The following is a 20,233-nucleotide window of genomic DNA, read 5'->3' as shown; positions in this document are numbered from 1 at the left end:
AGGCGGGGAGAGCGAGATGGAGAAAAGCTCAGGCCCCGCCCCTTTCCCGCCCCCGCGGACTCCTCACAGCCCAAGACTCTTCTCTTCCGCGCCAGGCCCCTTGTCCTTTGCACCCCGCCCCGGCCTCGCCCAGGCCCCGCCCACCTCTTCGGGGATCTGGCCCAGGTCCCGCTTTTGTCCTGCGCCGATTGGCACAGACCCGGAAGCGGATGGCGTGGACTGAAAGTTGTACCGCGGAGTGTGCGTTTCCTAGTTCTCTGGTACTGCTATATAGGGGACGTGGGGTCCCCACAGACCTGCAAATTCCGGCCCCTCTTTTCTCAACCCAGAGCAAATTGAAACGTCCGGGTGAGAGTCCGTGAGTCGCTTCCTTTTGAGTTTAAAGTCGCCCTGAGGCTGGTCCCGTCCCCGGTCTTTCTGCAGTGGGGCCGTGCAGACACCTCCTGTCGCGAAACTTTCCTTCGCAAAACCCTTTCTGACGCGTCCTCCCGCCTCGCGCTGTTTCACGTCCTCACCCCGAGCTGGGTTCTCGCCCTGGGCAAGAGCGCTTCCCAGCCTCGCTCTAGTCGGCCCCTGGAGCGCAGCGTTGCAGCCCCGCAGCCCCAGGGTGGCCGGTGCTTTGTGGCCACTCCTGGGCTCTTTCCCTTTCCATCTGAGACGTGGTGGAAGCGGGAGGGCTACAGGGAGAATACCCTTTGATCCTTTGTTACTACGGGTGGGGAGATGGGGTTATTCCTTTTGGTCTAGTTTTGCAAAGTTCACATTAATTGGCCTTAGATTCCCAGAGCCAGGAACCAGATTTTAACTTTTCTTCTTTGTTGTTGGAGATGGGTCTCTGTGCCTACAGACTAGTATAGCCTATGCCTGGACTAGTATAGTATAGTATAGTCTCTGTGCCTGGACTAGTATAGTCCAGCGGGGGCCGTCCAGTCTCAGTGAAATTCCGGATGAGCCTAGGCAGTCTGTAATTTAGAAAATTTACTTAATGAGTTCTTTTCAGTGTGGTTTAAGCCTCACCAAGTGACTGTCCCTGTTGTGCTGTTGTATACAACTTCTGTCCTAGACAATTGAGCTTTCTTACGGGGATGGTGAAGTTTTTTCTTTCCTTAGCTACATAGTATTGTCTAATAACTGAGGTTTTTAGGACCTAGAAGTTGCTAGTTTGGGCCTTCTGAACTGGAATTGTGTGAGGAACTGGATCAGTGGGCACCAACTCTTGGGCTTCCTAAGGCCATCGGTCTCTGACAGTAGTTCCTCCACGTACATAACAAGAAGTAACATTGAGGGAATGAGCTACATTTTCCGTTAACTGGAGAAACAAGTTCCTTGTCTTTTTTGGAAGCTCTGGTGCTGGCAGATTTAGCTCATTATAAAAGGCTTGAAACACTGGTTTGGGAAAGGGCCTGGGGACCTCCCCTCGGACTAAAATGGCAACTTGGGGGGTTACCCTTGTCCTATTGACCCTCAGGGTTACACCTTCTCTTTTTTTCCAACGGGGGTCTAGGGAAATAGTGATTATTAGTTCTAGTGGGTTACGGTGACTGCTAGCACAGGAGGGGTTGGCTTCTTTTTTTTGAAAGTGAACCGGGTCTTTTTTTGTCATTTTTCTAAGTAGCCTAAATAACACATGGGCAATAGGCAAATTTTCACAGACCTCTGCCTCATGACAAACATTTATTTTCTACTGTGTAGCTCCTTTCTTAGTTAAGAGATCCACATCTTAATCTGAGTTTGTTACTATTAATGGCTGCACAAGCATCAAATTTAAAGTTTCTTGTTTGGGGATTCTTTTTTCTTCTGTTCTAGTTATTATTTTACTTGTGTCACCTAGGAAAGGACCGGTTCTTAATCTTATTTGAAAAACGGTGGTTGCAGGGGGCTTAGATGGGTTATAACACATAGTAGGTTTGTCATTTCCTGGGCTACGTACCTTGTACTGAGTGGAATTATACAAATAAGATCCTTTTAACGTGCCTGTACATTCATAATAACTATAGAACAGAAAGATTGTTTTAATTTGCTGTCCTATCTCAGTGACCTGATGAATACACTGGGAACAGTCCTTAGTTTGAGGAAGGTCAGTTGAAGCCTTTACTGTACAAGTCTAAAATTTAAGAAAAATGAGTCCCACGATGAGCTTCCTCATGCTTCGACTGTGCGTCGGGCCAGTCAGCTTCCGGGTGTGACTGGAGCAGGGCTTGTCGTCTTCTTCAGGGTCACTTTGCAGGGGTTATCTGGGCTTGGTCTTGCCTCCCAGGTTTCAGGCGCTGCAGGTTTTATATGGCTGTGGTGGATCCAGGCCGGGATTCCTTCTACCTTCACAGCGGTGGGAGTGGTCAGGATGACGGTCTGGGGTACTTTCCACTGGGGGCACACAGGGGCTACGTTCCAGTCCTTGATCCACACTCAATCACCTGGGGAGAAAGAGTGAACTGGGGAGAATAAGCTAATGGGGCATCTCTCATTTACCTGGGCTGAAATCATTTGTGTAATTTTTCCTAAGGCCTTAAGCTATTTTTGATAGTCCAATTTATTCGCTCCACCTTTCCAGAACTCTGAGGTCAGAAGGCAGCATGCAGTTTCCATGTGATCTTTAATACCTTTGCTGTCTTCTGTACTAAGTCAGCCACAAACTCCAGCCTGTTATCTGAGCTGATTTGTAAGGGCAGTCCAAATCTAGGAATAAGATCTCGAAGAAGCACATGAGCTTTCTCAGTTCGTGTGGGATAAGCCTCCACCTACCTAGAGTAGGTACACACGAGAACTAGTAAATACTTGTTACTTCTACACTTTGGCATTTCTGTGAAGTCCACCTGGAGATCTTCAAAGGGGGCTGCTTCATAAGCTTGTATGCCGGGCAGAACGGCTGAACCCTGCCTCGCATTGTGCTGTCAGCAGGTAACACACTGCTGTGCCACGGTTTTAGTGAGGGCTGACAATTGTGAGCTGTAGAAGTACCAGCCTAACAACTTTTCAAGTGACTCCTGACCTAGATGGGTGGTTTCATGCACCCCCAGTACAACTGCGGCTCCTAGCAGCTGTGGCACAGGTACTGTCCTATTTGGTAACCGGATCCTTCCTTCTTCCATCACCTGTCTTCCCTCTGCCTGGAGAAAGTCTTTTTCTTCTTTAGAATAAGTAGGTACAAGGTCAGGTGCTTGAGGGAGCAGGGGGGCTGTGACTGATGCCCAGTAGGGTGTGGATGTTGCTTTTCGAGCTTCTGAGTCAGCTCTGGAGTTCCCTAAGGCAACTGAGGTGGAAGCTCGCTGGTGTCCTCTGCAGTGCATGACTGCCACATTGTGGGGTTTCTATGCTGCTTCTAATAATTGCAAGATTTCTTGCTGATATTTTATGTCTTTTTCTCCAGAGTTCAACAGGCCCTTTTCTTTATATAACGCTTTATGCACTTGGAGGGTTAAAAAGGCATACCGAGAGTCAGTGTAAATATTTTCAGTCTTACCTTCACTGAGTTCTAAGGCCTGAATTAAAGCAATGAGCTCGGCTTTCTGGGCTGAAGTGCCCTGGGACAACGATCTGGCATCAATGGCAGTGTCCAGGGTTACTACCACATATCCTGCACATCTCTCTCCTTGTGGGCTGATGAAGCTGCTCCTGTCCATGTATAGCTCCCAGTCTACTGATGCCCAAGGCTGGTCTCAAAGGTCAGGCCTGCTAAAGTAAACTGAGTCCAACACCTCTACACAGTTATGCTCAACAGGGCTGTCTGATACCGGGAGTAAGGTGGCGGGGTTCAGGGTGTTACAAACTTCACTGGTTATGTGGGGATTTTCACAGAGCAAGCTTTGGTACTTGTTTAGTCTAGCATTCATTAGCCAATGATGTCTTTTGGTATTCATTAAAGTCATCAGAGCATGGGGGGCCTTTATGTTCAGGTTTTGCCTAAGAATTCGTTTATCTGCTTCTTCTGCTAGCAGGGCAGTTGCTGCCAAGGCCCTCAAACATGAGGGCTAACCTTCAGAAACCCCATCTAGTTTCTTAGAGAGGCAGGCCACTGGCCTTGGCCAGGGCCCCACAGTTTGGATCAAAACTCTAACTGCCATATTTTCTCTCTCAGAAACATACAGCGTAAAAGGCTTTGTCAGGTCAGGTAACCCCAGGGCTGGGGCTGACATAAGATTTTTTTTAACTCATGAAAGGCTTGCTGTTGTTGGGATCTCTGTTCAGAAGGTTCCTGGTCCTCCCCCTTTGTGACTCCATACAGAGGCTTGGCCAGTACTACAAAGTTTGGGATCCACGGTCTGCAGAACCTCACAGCACCTAAGAATTCTTTCACCTGCTTTCTGGTCTTAGGCTTCAGTAGGTTGCAAAAAGCCTGCTTTCCTTCTGATCCCAGGCTGTGCTCCCCCTGTTGGGTAGTAAATCCTAGGTAATGTACCTGCTGTCAGCAGATCTGGGCTTTCTTCTTGGACAACTTATACCTACAGTCCTCCAAGGGCCAGAGTAGGGCATCCTTTCCCTTGGCACACTCAACTGCCATGGGGTGTCCTAACAGAAGGTCATCAACGTACTGGAGCAATGCGCAGCATAGGTCTCTGGCGGGAAACTTCTGGAGGTCCCGAGCCAGTGCTTCCCTGAAGATGGTGGGGGAGTTCTTGAACCCTTGCAGAAGCCGGGTCCAAGAGTACTGAGCAGTGACACCTGACCCCAGATCTTCCTACTGAAAGGCAAACAGCTTCTGGCTCTCAGGGGCTAGTCTAATGCTAAAGAAAGTGTCTTTCAGGTCTAAGCCAGAGAACCAGCTGTCCTCAGCTGGCAGCAACCTTAACGTATACAGGTTAGGTACTGTTGGATGTAAAGTCACTGTAGCTTGATTGACTAAGCGCAAGTCCTGTACCGGCCTGTAGTCATTGGTCCCTGGCTTGGGAACAGGCAGGAGGGGAGTGTTCCAGGGAGACTGACAAGGGACTGTAATTCTAAAGGCTCTCAGGCTCTTGAGATGGACCTGGATACTTTCAAGAGCTTCTCTGGGGACCGGGTACTGTTTTTGCCTGACTGGCTGGGCCCTATGCTTAACTTCTATAAGTACCAGGGCTTGGTTAACTGCCATCCCTGGAGGGTTGTCTTCTGTCTACACCCTTGGCCACTGCTTAGCCAGAGTTGGTCTTATCTCTTGGCCTGGCTCAGTTAAGAGAATTCTCCATTCCTCTTCCCAGGGGACTGTAAGGGCCATAATGACTCCCGTTCTGGGTAACCTTAGCTGTAAAGAGCCGTGCTCTGTAGAAGAGATGGTGGCTCTCAGCTTGCTAAGCAAGTCCTTTCTTAGCAAGGGCAAGGGGCAGTCAGGCATGTACAAGAACTGGTGAATCACTTTATGTCTTCCTACAGTACAAGTCTGGAGCAACAGAAAGCTTGCTTTGACAAAACTCCCATGGCTCCGATTATAACAATAGTCTTTTTGGAAAAGGGTCAACCGGGGCGGTTACTACTGAATGTTCAGCACTGGTATCAATACGAAAATCAATGTCTTTGCTCCTAACTGTCATCTTGACCATGGGCTCTTTGGGGGCAGTTGAGCCCGGTCCTCCTCAGTTCAGTAACTCTTCTGCTATATTGAACAGGGCTCCTGCTGGGGCCTCCTGCTCTGAGCCACCTTGTTTTCCTTTTAGCTGAGGGCACTTGTCCTTCTAATATCCTATTTCTTTACAATAAGCACACTGGTTATGCTGCAAGTTCGGACGGCCAGGCTAAGTATCTTTCTGGGTCACATGCCTACCTGGTAGCACTCTCAGAATCCGTGTCGCCCAAGCTGGCTGGAGTACCCAGCAGGGATGCTCCACAGGGCAGGCCTAAGTCGCCTAAGGAGTTGCCTCAACCTTCTGTTAATCACCTCGCTTCCAAGTCAGGGAACCAAGAAATGTAGCATGATGAGCCGCAGACAGTACCTCTCAGACAATGGATTAAAGAAGGAAGTGGCTTTATTCGGCCCAGAGCATCAGAGGACTTGCGTCTCAAGAACTGAGCTCCCCAAAAATGAAATTCCTGACCCTTTTAAGGAATTACAACTCTAAGGCGTCCACGTGAAAGGGTCATGATAGATCGAGCAAGCGTGGGGAACGTGACTTGACACTATGTGCATCAGCTAACAGAACAGAAACTTTTGCAATGCTTCTTCATACAATGTCTAGAATTTACAGATAACATAAGTAGTTTAGGGCAGGGGTTGATATTATTATTATTATTATTTTTAACCACCGGGGCCAGGTGGTAGCGCCAAGGTCGTCTGGCTATTTATCTTACTTCTGTTTCTTTCTAACTTTTTGCTTTCTTCCTTTCCTCCTGTCTTATAAACTAGGCAAGGGGGAGGGAGGAAGGCAGCAGGAGAAGTGGTGGTCTGCTTCCTACCTCAGCCTCCAGAGTAGCTGGGACCACAGCCGTGTGCCACCACACCACGCTTATTTTTGTGTTCTTCGTAGAGATGGGCTTTCGCCATGTTGCTCAGGCTTTTGTCCAACTCCAGAGCTGAAGGGATCCAGCTGCATTGGCCTCCCAAAATGCTGGGATTACAGGCATGCTGTTTTATCAGATTGCTATTATAATAGGATGGGACCCACACTCAATAATACTTACAGTGGCACTGGTGATTCTTATCTGTGTCCAGCATTAAACATCAAGGAAGTTTCCTCCATGTTGAGAGCAGAGATCAGCCTGTGATCCACAGGGAGGTGAGGGGGCTCTGTATGGAGTTTGGTTAGGGCCAGATCTGTGCCCTGAAGATCTGTGTCCTGCTGCAGCATGTGTGTGGACTTTTCCAGGAGGGGAGCAAGATCTGAAAACGGGTCAAAATTACACTTGTAGGTCTTCCTGTGGAACTTTCTTATCTCTGCATGGTCTCTGGTGCAGTGGGTAGCAGAGGACCATCTTTCTCTCGGGTGAGGTCTCCCCTGTGTGTGTATTTTGTCACAGGAAAGGAGTCAATGGTTTCTAAATATTAAATCTCTTGCTTTTTTAACATACAGGATTTCCAAAGACTCATGTTACGTGAGGAAGCCACCAAGAAGAGCAAAGAAAAGGAGCCAGGGATGGCTCTTCCTCAGGTAAGTGATATTCCTTGGTGGATTCTTCTGTCTCTTTCCTTTCTGAAGTGCCAGGTATTGTAGTAGCCAATCTTCTCTGAGTGTGAAGCGTTCTACATCACACGTTTGCTTGCACTCACTCATGCCTTTTCTCAGTCCCTCTCATCTTCACTTAAATTCCAACTCCTATAAACTAGTGACATGAGCTTGGGAAGAGGCTCCACTGGGCATGGTCCTGGAAGGGCTCACACCAGATATGGATGGAGACGGGGTGTGGGCCCCGTGGTGTCAGTGATGTTGGGCAGCAGGGATTGTTCAGGGGCCACATCTGGATGCACATTTAGCTCTTTGTGGACCAGATCAGAGAAACTGTATATGAAAGTCATACATTAATGTTCACTGGTTAATCTGGTAAATTCTGGAAGAGGAGACAAACTAGGGGAGATACTTTGTGTCTGATTTTGTAATGCATTTGAAGCTACACTAGTGAGTCAATATGTCTCTGTTGCCAAACTTTTGTTTTAAGAGACAGGGTGTCACTCTGGGGCCCAGTCTGGAGTGCAATGGCACAATTCTAGTTTACAGCAGCCTCAAACTCCTGGGCTTAAGTGGTCCTCCCACCTGAGCCTCCCAAATTGCTGGGATTACAGGTGTGAGACAGCCCAGTAGGACTCTGCACTTTCAATGTCTTGGAATAGAATGGAAAGCGGATATAGATATCAGTAATACAGTTAGCTTTATTCCATCATTGACTTCAAATTATGAAATCAATATAAATATCTAACTGCAGGGTATTCTTTAAATCATTCTCAGCACTTTGACCCCACAGAGACTTTTTTTTTGTTTTTTGTTTTGTTTTGTTTTTTTTTACAGGGACTCTGATGAAGCAAACATTTTAGGTAAAAATGATTATAAGTTTGCTCTGACATAAGAACACAACTTATGTCGTTAGAGAGGATGGAGCCATTCTTTTCCTACCCGTTATTATTAAGTAATTCTTTTATTTTAAACATCACATGATGTATATATGTGTCATGTAGTAAAAGTCCAAAGAAAAGTGCACTTATGCATCCCCTTTCCTGTCCAGCCTTCCACCCATTCCCATGTCTCAGTGGGGAATCGCTATTGCGAGTTCTGTGGCAAGTCGGCGCAATACTTTAGAAATGTATTCATATACCGTTATGAGATTTTAGAAAAAATTATTTGATGAATGGGTTTTTTTTTTTTTTTTTGCATGTTTTTTGAGACAGGGCCTCCCCACTTGGAGTGTAGTGGCACATTGCAATCTCTGGCTCTCAGGTTCAAATGAGTCTTACGCTTCAGCCAACTGAGTAGCTGCATTTACAGATGCATGCTACACTCCTGGCTAATTGTTGTGTTATTAGTACAGATGGGGTTTCACCATGTTGGCCAGGCTGGTCTCGAACTTTTGGCCTCAAGTGATCCTTCCGCGTCGGCCTCCCTAAGTGCTGGGATTTCAGGTGTGAGCCCTGCTCCTGGTCTGATGAATGCTTGTTACAGTATTTTATCCTGCAAGTTCTGAAAATTTTCATGTTTCCAAGGTAGAAAACAAGATAACTCGCTCTTTTAAATCCTCCTTGGAGCTTTCTCTGAATGAAGACACATAAGTCCTTGACAGTTTTGTTTCGTTTCTTTTTTGTTGTTGTTGTTTGTTTTTTTTTTTTGAGACGGAGTTTCATTCTTGTGGCCCAGGCTGGAGTGCAGTGGCACGATATCGGCTCACTGCAACTTCCACCTCCCAGGTTCAGTAGCTGGGAATATAGGCATGCGCCCCCATTCCCAGCTAACTTTGTATTTTTAGTAGAGAATTTGTCCATGTTCTTCAGGCTGGTATCAAACTCCTGATTTTAGGTTATCCACCTGCCTCAGCCTCCCAAAGTGCTGGGATTACAGGTGTACCTACTGTGTGCCGCCAATCCCATGGTTTATGTAGAAAATACATTATTTGCAATATATATATATATATACTTTTTTTTTTTTTTTTGAGAAAGAGTCTCAGTCTGTTGCCCAGGCAGGATTGCAGTGGTGTGATCTTGGCTTACTGCAACCCCTGCCTCCAGAGTTCACGCGATTTTCCTGTTTCAGCTTCCTGAATAGTTGGGATTACAGGCACCTCCCTACCATGCCCAGCCAATTTTTTTATTTTTAGTAGATACGGAGTTTTGCCATGTTGGAGAGGTTGGTCTCTAACTCCTGACCTTAAGTGATCCACCCACCTCGGTCTCCCAAAGTGATGGGATTACAGGTGTGAGCCACCATGCCTGGACTTATTTTGTATATATATAAAATATATATTATATATATTTAATATCTTTAATTATTTAATATTATATTTATCATACAATATCATATAATATATTTTATAAATACATATTATATATAATATTGTATTATATATTATATATTTTATAAATATATATTATATATAATATTGTATTATATATATAAAACATATGTGTGTGTGTATATATATATATTTTTTTCTTTTTTTTTTGAGATGGAGTCCTACTCTGCAGCCCAAGCTGGAGTGCAATGGCACAATCTTGGCTCACTGCAACATTCGTCTCTTGTTCTCAAGTTATTCTCATGCATCAGCCTCCCAGGTAGCTGGGACTAGAGGCGTGTGCCACCACACCTGGTTTTTTTTTTTTTGTATTTTTAGTAGAGACGGGGTTACACCATGTTGTCCTGGGCTCGAACTCCTGAGCTCAGCAGATCCACCTGCCTTGGTCTCCCAAAGTGCTGGGATTTTAGGCATGAGCCACCGTTCCTGGCCTTATATTGTCCATAAAACTGAGACTTCCACAGTGACTTAGGGGATTTTAAAAGCTATCATGAAAAAGTACAATAAAATGCAACTATACTGAAAAATTGTTCAAAAATACCTTAACATAAATTTGTCAGAACACAGTCTTTGATCAAATCAATACTTATTTTCTGTTTTCTCATTTCATGTGAGGGCCATAACTCACTCCTCCATAATGTTTTGTTGAAATGTGTTTTTTATTTTAGGGACGTTTGACTTTCAGGGATGTGGCTATAGAATTCTCTTTGGAGGAGTGGAAATGCCTGAACCCTGTGCAGAGGGCTTTATACAGGGCTGTGATGTTGGAGAACTACAGGAACCTGGAGTTTGTGGGTGAGGAAAATGTCCCTCCAGGCATGAGGAATCTGCACTTGTCTATCTTGGCTCTTTCTGGTTTTGTATTCTCTTTTGTGATTTTGCCCCATACATGCTTTTGATGTACATGTCATTGTTTTCTGCAGTGATGACCCTCCTATCTGTCATGGACAGCTTCTTAGAGACTCTCCTTTGGAGTGGTTTTACATAAAAACAGAAAATTCACGAACACTTTGACTAATACAATTGAACATCATCGTGCTCTAGGAAGAGATGTCCCTGGAAGCCCTGAGCAGAATTGTCAGCATGGCCCAGGAGATGAGATAGAAAGCATGACACTGACTGACAAGTGTTTCCAGCTGTGCTTGTGGTTTTGTTTTCTTTTTGTTTGTTTGTTTTCAGACAGAGTCTCCCTCTGTTGAACAGACTGGAGTGCAGAGTCTTGATCTCATCTTATTGCAACCTCTGCATCCTGAGTTCAAGCAATTCTTGTACTTCAGCCTCTCAACCTAACTGGAATTACAGGCACATGCCTCCACACCTGGCAGATTTTCATATTTTTATTAGACATAGGGTATCACCATGTTGGCCAAGTTGTTCTTGAACTCCTGGCCTCAAGCAATTTGCCCACCTCAGCCTCGAAGTGTTGGGATTACAGGCATGAGCCACCATGCTTGGCCTTTCATTCTGGTTTTTGAGAACCATCACAGAAGCGTCTCTCACTAGCACTGTGACAGTGTTCATCACATAAACGAATGGGCATCTTCTGTAAGCAGCAGTCTCTGCTGTAGAAATTCCTCCTAGGGAGGACATCATTCAGGCTCACTGCCTCATATATATGAGGCTCTTGACTGAACTCTTTTTTTTTCTACACAGAATTTTGCTCTTGTTGCCCAGGCTGGAGTGCAATGTGGTGATCTCCGCATGCTGCAACTTCTGCCTCCTGGCTTCAAGCAATTCTGCTGTCTCAGCCTCCTGAGTAGCTGGGATTACAGGCACCCACCACCATGACTGGCTAATTTTTGTATGTTCAGTAGAGACAGTGTGTTCTTAAACTTTGAAGATCACATTTGGGAAGTTTAAAATAAGTATTGCTTTTTGTGTAATTTTTACACATTTGAATATCAACTATTATTTACCATCTGTACTTAATTGGAAACCTGTTGGTCTTTATATTTTTTAGATAGCTCTTTAAAATCCATGATGGAGTTCTCATCAACCGGGCATGGTAATACAGGAGAAGTGATCCACACAGGGATGTTGCAAAGACATAAAAGTCATCACATTGGAGATTTTTGCTTCCCAGAAATGAAGAAAGATATTCATCACTTTGAGTTTCAGTGGCAAGAAGTTGAAAGAAATGGCCATGAAGCACCCATGACAAGAATCAAAAAGTTGACTGGTAGTACAGACCAAAGTGATCAAAGGCATGCTGGAAACAAGCGTATTAAAGATCAGCTTGGATCAAGCTTTCATTCGCATCTGCCTGAACTCCACATGCTTCAGACTAAAGGGAAAATTAGTAAGCAATTGGACAAGTCTATCAGTGGTGCTTCCTCAGCTTCAAAATCCCAAAGAATTTCTTGTAGGCTCAAAACTCATATTTCTAATAAGTATGGGAAGAATTTCCTCCATTCTTCATTATTCACACAAATACAGGAAATACGCATGAGAGAAAAACCTTGCCAAAGTAATGAGTGTGGCAAAGCCTTTAATTATAGCTCACTCTTAAGGAGACACCACATAACCCATTCAAGAGAGAAACAATATAAATGTGATGTATGTGGCAAGATCTTTAATCAGAAGCAATACATTGTATATCATCATAGATGTCACACTGGTGAGAAAACTTACAAGTGTAATGAGTGTGGGAAGACCTTCACTCAGATGTCATCCCTTGTATGCCATCATAGACTTCATACTGGAGAGAAACCTTACAAGTGTAGTGAGTGTGGCAAGACCTTCAGTGAGAAGTCATCCCTTAGATGCCATCGTAGACTTCATACTGGAGAGAAACCTTACAAGTGTAATGAGTGTAGCAAGACCTTTGGTCGAAATTCAGCCCTTGTAATTCATAAGGCAATTCATACTGGAGAGAAACCTTACAAGTGTAATGAGTGTGGCAAGACCTTCAGTCAGAAATCATCCCTTCAATGCCATCATATACTTCACACTGGAGAGAAACCTTACAAATGTGAAGAATGTGACAATGTTTACATTCGCAGATCACACCTTGAAAGACATAGGAAAATTCATACTGGAGAGGGATCATACAAATGTAAGGTTTGTGACAAGGTTTTCCGGAGTGATTCATACCTTGCAGAACATCAGAGAGTTCATACTGGAGAGAAACCGTACAAGTGTAATAAATGTGGCAGGAGTTTCAGTCGGAAGTCATCCCTTCAATACCATCATACACTTCACACTGGAGAGAAACCTTACACATGTAATGAATGTGGCAAGGTTTTTAGTCGAAGAGAAAACCTTGCACGTCATCATAGACTTCATGCTGGGGAGAAACCTTACAAATGTGAAGAATGTGACAAAGTTTTCAGTCGCAGATCACACCTTGAAAGACATAGGAGAATTCATACTGGGGAAAAACCATACAAATGTAAGGTTTGTGACAAGGCTTTCCGGAGTGATTCATGCCTTGCAAACCATACGAGAGTTCATACTGGAGAGAAACCTTACAAGTGTAATAAATGTGGGAAGGTTTTTAATCAAAAAGGAATCCTTGCACAACATCAGAGAGTTCATACTGGAGAGAAACCTTACAAGTGTAATAAATGTGGGAAGGTTTTTAATCAAAAAGGAATCCTTGCACAACATCAGAGAGTTCATACTGGAGAGAAACCTTACAAGTGTAATGAATGTGGCAAGGTTTTTAATCAAAAAGCAAGCCTTGCAAAACATCAGAGAGTTCATACTGCAGAGAAACCTTACAAGTGTAATGAGTGTGGCAAAGCCTTTACTGGACAGTCAACACTTATTCACCATCAAGCAATCCATGGGTGTAGGGAAACTTTACAAATGTAGTGATTGTCACAAAGTCTTCAGTAATTCTACAACCATTGCAAATCATTTCAGAATCCATATTGAAGAGAGATCTACAAATGTAATGTGGCAAATTTTTCAGACGTCATTCATAACTTGTAGTTCATCAGTGAACTCATACTGGAGAGAAACCTTACAAATATCATGACTGTGACAAGGTCTTCAGTCAAGCCTCATCCTATGCAGAACATAGGAGAATTCGTGCAGGAGAGAAACCTCAAGTGTGATGATTGTGGCAAAGCCTTTACTTCATGTTCACACCTCACTAGACATCAGAGAATCCATACTGGACAGATGCCTTACAAATGTAAGGGTGGCAAGGTCTTCAGTCTGTGGTCATTCCATGCAGAACATCAGAAAATTCATTTCTGAGATAATTGTTCCAAATAAAATGAATATAAAAAATCATAAAACTTTAATTGACATTAGAGTCGATTCAACATTGACTTGAGTTTGAGTTGACTTAACATTGAGTTCACGCATTAATTGACATAAAAAGTGTTAATGTTAAGAAGAATGGGTCAGGTGCAGTGGCTCATGCCTGTTTTCCCAGTACTTTGGGAGGCCAAGGCAGGTAGATCACTTGAGGTCAGCAGTTTGAGACCAGCCTGGCCAATAGACGAGCCACTTTACCCAGCCTGTTTTTTATTTTTATTTTTTGAGATGGAGTCTTGCTCTTGTCACTCAGGCTATAGTGCAATGACATGATCTCAGCTCACTGGAACCTTCACCTCCTGCATTCAAGCAATTCTGCCTCAGCCTCCTGAGTAGCTGGGATTAGTGATGCATGCCACCACACCATGCTAATTTTTGTATTTTTATTTATTTTTTATTTTATTTTATTTTTTTGTTTTGAGATGGAGTCTTGCTCTTGTCACTCAGGCTGGAGTGCAGTGGTATGATCTGGGCTCATTGCAACCTTTGCCTCCTGGGTTCAAGCAATTCTCCTGCCTCAGCCTCCTAAGCAGCTGGGATTACAGGTGCCCGCCACCACGCCTGGCTAATTTTTGTATTTTTAGTAGAGAGGGTGTTTCTCCATGTTGGTCAGTCTGGTCTTGAAATCCTAACCTCAGCTGATCCACCCACCTCGGCCTCCCAAAGTGGTGGGATTACAGGCGTGAGCCACTGCAACTGGCTCTTTTAAATTTAATTTTTATTTATTTATTTATTTTTGAGCCTGTTTTGCAGCCTTTACAAAAATCAGGGTTTTCACACAAGATCATGAAGATTTTCATATAAGGGACCTCTGACCATTTCTGTTGGTGTTGGCAGTAAAGGTCAAGCAGGAATAAGGTAATAACATTCAAGCTCCCCACCTTTGGCCAGGTTCCTGCCTTTCTAGTTCATATTTTGGCCAAACCCAGCTACTCGCCAGGCTGAGGCAAGAGAATCACTTGAATCCGGGAGGCGGAGGTTGCAGCGAGCCAAGATCGCACCATTGCACTGCAGCCTGGGCAAAAAGAAAGAAACTTAGTCTAAAAAAAAGAAAATGTCAAGCCCCTTCTCTCTCCGTCATCGTAGCGTGTGCTTGACTTCGTTTCTTGCCATGTCTTCTCACAAGACTTTCAGGATTAAGAGAGTCCTGGCCAAGAAACAAAAGCAGAATTGTTCCATTCCCCAGTGGATTCGCATGAAAACTGATAATAAGGTCACAATCACGCAACCATATCAAGCTGAAAATGTCACCCCTATCTGGAGAGTTGGACATGTTTTATTGGGAATATATTTTTTATCTCTGAATCTGTTACGAACGCATTGGTTGGCAAGGTTCGGTAATAAATATGTGAAACATTTTATTTAAAAAAAAACGTCAGTTGGGCGTGGTGGCTCATGCCTGTAATCCTAGCACTTTGGGAGTCCAAGGCAGGTGGATCACAAGGTCAGGAGATCGAGACCATCCTGGCTAACATGGTGAAACCCCGTCTCTATTAAAAATACAAAAAATTAGCCGGGCGTGGTGGTGGGCGCCTGTAGTCCCAGCTACTCGGGAGGCTGAGGCAGGAGAATGGCATGAACCCGGCAGGCGGAAGTTGCAGTGAGCCGAGATCGCGCCACTGCACTCCAGCCTGGGTGACAGAGCAAGACTCCATCTCAGAAAAAAAATAAATAAATAAAAAATAAAAATAAAATAAGTCAAATGACGTAATTCGATAGAGTACCTTACCCTTTGTTTTGTTTTTTTTGAGCTGGAGACTCCACTGTGTTCAGTGGATCACACCTGTGGTCCATGCACCTTGGGAGGCTGAGGTGGGAGAATTGCTTGAGACCGAGTCTCCTGGGAATCTTCTCGTCTCTTCTAACCCAGTTCATGACAGACCCTTGGACTTTATTGATGTTGAAAATCTATATAAAGCAATATCATTGTGTCAAAGCATTATGTCTGTCCGAGCTTGCGAAAGGATAATAAAAATTACCAAGCCAAAGAGAAAGGTCAAGCTGGGAATTGGGACAGAAAAACCTGCCTCCCATTTTATTCCTAAACAAGATAGCTACAAAGACTAAAAACAACCTACCTAGAGGCTGGGCGCAGTGGCTCACGCCTGTAATCCCAGCATGTTGGGAGGCCGAGGTGGGCAGATCACCTGAGATTGGGTTTTCCAGACCAGCATAACCAACATGGTGTAACCAACATTTTTAGTCTCTACTAAAAATACAAAATTAGCTGGGTGTAGTGGCGGGCGCCTGTAATTCCAGTTACTCAGGAGCCTGAGGCAGGAGAATCGCTTGAACCTAGTAGTCAGAGATTGTGGTGAGCCGAGATTTTGCCACCTGAAAGGGGGAGGACATGGTCTAAAACGATACAAACGCTGCAGAGCCACCGGGTCTGCGAGCTTCCCATGGGGAAGCTGGGACTCCCTGACAAACTGCACAAACTCGCGTGGGGATTTCAACATCCCGACGCACCCAAATTCCTGGTATGGCTGAACTGGGGGCTGGGGTGCTGAGAAAGGCAGGTTTGAAGCAGGAAGACAAAAAAACACTCACCTGCGTCAGCCCCGGGCTCTCCGTGCAGAACAACCATGGGCTGGTCCTGGGCCCTGTCTGGGAGGGTTCTGGACACTAAGCGGGGACAGGGCAGGAGGGGAGAAGGTTGCTGAATGGGCGGGGCCTGAACAGGTGCTGGGTCGGGGCGAGAGAGTGGAGGCCGCTGTGGGGGCGTGGTCTGGGGCGGGGCAAAAGGGAGGAGGCTGCCTGGGGGCTGGGCTGGACTGCGGGCAGAGCCAGGCCAGAGGGTTATCGCCGTCTAGGGGGCGGGCTCTGGAAGGTGGGTTGTTCTAAAGGGCCAGGCCTGGAGGGGGCGGGTTCAGGCTTTCTCCTCAGCTGGGCCGTGGATGTCTCCTGCTGTCATCCTCTCCCTCTAGGACTGGATCCTCCGGGTTCTGATTGGTGGATTCATTCTCTTGTGCCGTGATGTTACCCCTAATATCACATGGATGCTTCCTGCCCGTTTTAAATTAACATTTCAAACAATCGAAGGTAAAACAACTTATTGTGGTAGACCACGTGTACTGAACGCTGAATAGTTTCTCTTCTTAATTTGAAAATGGTTTTGATGCAAAGCGCCTTTTTGGAGCAGGTAGAGTCGTGCATGCTGCAGGCGGGGCGAGCTCCCCTCAGTCTGGGGCAGGGCGGGGGAGAGGGGCAGGGACCTCGGTAAAGGGGTAGAGTGGGGCGCTGGTTGCAGCGGGAACTGACAGAAAGGCTTATTAAACTAAGCAAGGTCCTGGGTTGTTTGAGTGGATAATGGGAACTCAAAAGTGACAAGCAAAACTGCCTATTACACCCAGGAGGTGGAGGATAGGGGTTTCATATTTCATGGAAATAAAGTCAGGGCCCGGAGCGGTGGCTCACACCTGTAATCCCAGCACTTTGAGAGGCTGAGGCGGGAGGATTGCTTGAGCCCAGGAGTTCGAGATCAGCTGGGGCAACGTAGTGAGACATTGTCTGTACTAAAAATCAAAAAACGAGTCAGGTGTGGTGGTGTGCGCCTGTGGTCCCAGCTGCTCGGGGAGCTGAGGTGAGAGGATCACTTGAGCCAGGGATTTCACGGCTGCAGTGAGCTCTAATCTCTCCACCACGCTCCAGCCTGGGTGACAGAGCTAGACCCTGTCTCAAACAAACAAGGAAATAAATGAGAGGTATAATTCCTCCTTTGAAAAAAAAAAAGATTTTTTTTGCCTCTTTTCTTAGGACATTTATTTAGAAAATTTGTAAATGCATTTTCTCTGTCTTCTGTGTGGGGAAAAGAGAGATCAGACTTACTATGTCTATGTAGAAAAAGGAAGACATAAGAAACACCATTTTGATCTGTACTACGAAAAATTCTTCTGCTTTGAGATGCTGTTAATCTGTAACCCTAGCCCTAACCCTGTGCTCACAGAAACATGTGCTGTGTTGACTCAAGGTTTAATGGATTTAGGGCTGGGCAGGATGTGCTTTGTTAAACATGTGTTTGCAGGCAGTATGCTTGGTAAAAGTCATCGCCATTCTCCATTCTTCGTTACCCAGGGACACAATGCACTGTGAAAAGCCACAGGGACCTCTGCCTGAGAAAGTCTGGGTATTGTCCAGGTTTCCCCCCACTGAGACAGCGTGAGATATGGCCTTGTGGGAAAGGAAAGACCTTATATCCCCCAGCCCAACACCTGTAAACCGTCTGTGCTGAGGAGGATTAGTGAAAGATAAAGCCCTCTTTGCAGTTGACATAAAAGGAAAGCATCTGTCTCCTGCTCATCCCTGGGAATGGAATGTCTCAGAGTAAAACCCGATCATACATTCTATTTACTGAGATAGGAGAAAACCGCCTTATGGCTGGAGGCTAGACATCATGGTGGCAATACTGCTCTTTACTGCACTGACATGTTTGTGTAAACTCAAATATAAATCTGGCCTACGTGCACATCCAGGCACAGCACCTTTCCTTAAACTTATTTATGACAGAGTCCTTTGCTCCCATGTTTTCCTGCTGACCCTCTCCCCACCATTACCGTATAGTCCTTCCACATCCCCCTCTCCGAGATGGTAGAGATAGTGATCAATAAATACTGAGGGAACTCAGAGACCAGTGCCAGCGCGGGTCCTCCGTATGCTGAGCACCGGTCCGCTGGGCCCACTTTTCTTCCTCTATACTTTGTCTCCGTGTCTTATTTCTTTTCTCAGTCTCTCATCTCCACCTTGCGAGAAATACCCACAGGTGTGGAGGGGCAGGCCCCCTTCACTTCTGAGGGTTTTTTTTTTTTTTTTTTTTGAGATAGAGTTTTGCTCTTATTGCCAGTGCTGGAGTGCAATGGTGCGATCTCAGCTCACCGCAACCTCTGTCTCCCAGGTTCAAATGATTATCCTGCCTCAGCCACCAGAGTAGCTGGGTTTACAGGCATGCACCAGCAGGCGCGGCTAATCCTGTATTTTTACAAGATATGGGGTTTCTCCATGTTGGTCAGGCTGGTCTCAAACTCCCGATTTCAGGCATTCTGCCTGCCTCGGTGGTTTGACACTGGGATTACAGGCATGAGCCACTGCTCCTGGCCTGAAGTGGTATTTTTTAGAAACAACCTAAACTTTTTTTCAGCTTAATAACCCATGGATGTATTTCTGAAGGACTTTGGGTCTCTCTTTGAAAGGCAAACAACAAGAGAGACGGTACCTGTAACTCAGTAGGAAATTAAACGTTTGAAATATCAAATAATTCCAATTTAAACAATTTAAAGGTATGGACCTTTAAATAATTCTGAGCCTTGAAAGGAATGTGGTCATGCAACCTGAGTCCTGTGGTATGCAGACGCAACTTCTTTTTTCTTTTTTTTTTTTTTTGAGACGTAGTCTCACTATGTAACCCAGGCTGGAGTGCAGTGGCGTGATCTCAGCTTACTGCAACCTCTGCCTCCTGGGTTCAAGCGATTCTCCTGCCTCAGCCTCCCAAGTAGTTGGGACTACATTCACGCACCACCACGCCTGGCTAATTTTTGTATTTTTTAGTAGAGACAGGATTTCACCGTATTGGCCAGGCTGGCATCAAACTCCTGACCTCGTGATCCGCCCGCCTCAGCCTCCTAAAGTGCTGGGATTACAGGCGTGAGCCACCGGTGCCCGGCTGCAGACGCAACTTCTAAGAGTTTTCCTGGTCAGATGCGGTGGCTAACGCCTGTAGTCCCAACACTTTGGGAGGCCAAGGCGGGTGGATCACTTGAGGTCAGGAGTTCGAATCCAGCCCGGCCAACGTGATGAAACCCCAGTCTCTACTAAAAATACAAAACAATTAGCCAGGCTTGGTGGCGCGCGTCTGTAATCCCAGCTAGTTGGGAGGCTGAGGCAAGAGAACTACCTTAATCCGGGAGGTGGATTTTGCAGTAAGCAGGATCTCGCCACTGCACTCCAGCCTGTTCAACAGAGAAATACTCTGTCTCAAAAAAGAAAAGAAAAGAAAAAATGTAAATATAAAAATGAAAGTAATAGATCTCTTCCACAAATGTGCTGGGACAACTAACTGGATATCCACATGAAAAATAACAATGTTGGATCCACATCTCACAAAATCAAAAATTTTATTTAAAAAAAGTTAAAAAAAAAAAGAGAGAGAGAGACGAGGAAGGGAGTGCTGCGGGAGGCGGTGTTACTTTGTCGCCCAGGCTGGCTTGGACCCCCAGGCTCAGCATCCTCTCGCCGCTGCTTCCCGAGCAGCTGGGACCTCAGACTTCCACCCCCGCGCCCGCATTCCTGCTGTGTTTAAGCAGCAGGTGGTGACCTCACTCCTCCCTGGCCTGAGCACTCCGTCCCCCGCATCCCAGGCGGAGGCCCTGGGGAAGTCTCTGAAGCTGAGCACAGGGTGGACTCTCCCTCCTGAGTGAATGGAGAATAGAAAGGGAGAGGATTTCTATTCTGTTCTGTGGGCCGTCAGCATGAAATCGTATGTTCCGCCCAGGCAGGGCTTTGCATTTCACATTCTAGTTTGCGTCCCCTTCCAGACAATTCCAGGGCTTTTGAATCATGCCTCAGCCTTCCT

At 45.6% G+C, this 20,233-nt stretch overlaps 1 protein-coding gene across 3 annotated transcripts; it reads left to right on the top strand.

Annotated features, from left to right (window-relative positions):
• The first annotated feature begins 128 nt into the window (after positions 1 to 128).
• Positions 129 to 13,646, top strand: LOC101153131 (zinc finger protein 816). 3 transcript variants are annotated; one of them, XM_055370373.2, is made up of 4 exons: positions 129 to 358; positions 6,978 to 7,055; positions 10,068 to 10,194; positions 11,360 to 13,646. In XM_055370373.2, exons 2-4 carry the CDS (start codon positions 6,993 to 6,995, stop codon positions 13,213 to 13,215), a joined length of 2,046 nt encoding a protein of 681 aa, XP_055226348.1. In that variant the 5' UTR covers positions 129 to 358; positions 6,978 to 6,992; the 3' UTR covers positions 13,216 to 13,646. The 3 variants fall into 3 exon arrangements, with proteins under 3 accessions (XP_055226348.1, XP_030860498.2, XP_055226349.1); XM_031004638.3 differs by having other exon boundaries at positions 164 to 348; XM_055370374.2 differs by having other exon boundaries at positions 183 to 240.
• The last annotated feature ends 6,587 nt before the right edge of the window (positions 13,647 to 20,233 follow it).

This window comes from Gorilla gorilla, chromosome 20 (genome assembly GCF_029281585.2).
Source record: "Gorilla gorilla gorilla isolate KB3781 chromosome 20, NHGRI_mGorGor1-v2.1_pri, whole genome shotgun sequence".
In the NCBI taxonomy this organism is placed as follows: domain Eukaryota; kingdom Metazoa; phylum Chordata; class Mammalia; order Primates; family Hominidae; genus Gorilla; species Gorilla gorilla.
The sequence above is the reverse complement of the archived record's forward strand: the minus strand, read 5'-3'. Positions and strand labels throughout refer to the sequence as shown.

What these genes read in the sequence shown, in the direction of transcription:
- LOC101153131 (XM_055370373.2), top strand. Translation starts at nt 6,993, where the DNA reads ATGTTACGTGAGGAAGCCACCAAGAAGAGCAAAGAAAAGGAGCCAGGG. An exon ending in CAGGGATGGCTCTTCCTCAG is followed by an intron (nt 7,056 to 10,067) that starts GTAAGTGATATT and finishes TTTTTATTTTAG; the next exon opens with GGACGTTTGACTTTCAGGGA. An exon ending in CAGGAACCTGGAGTTTGTGG is followed by an intron (nt 10,195 to 11,359) that starts GTGAGGAAAATG and finishes TATATTTTTTAG; the next exon opens with ATAGCTCTTTAAAATCCATG.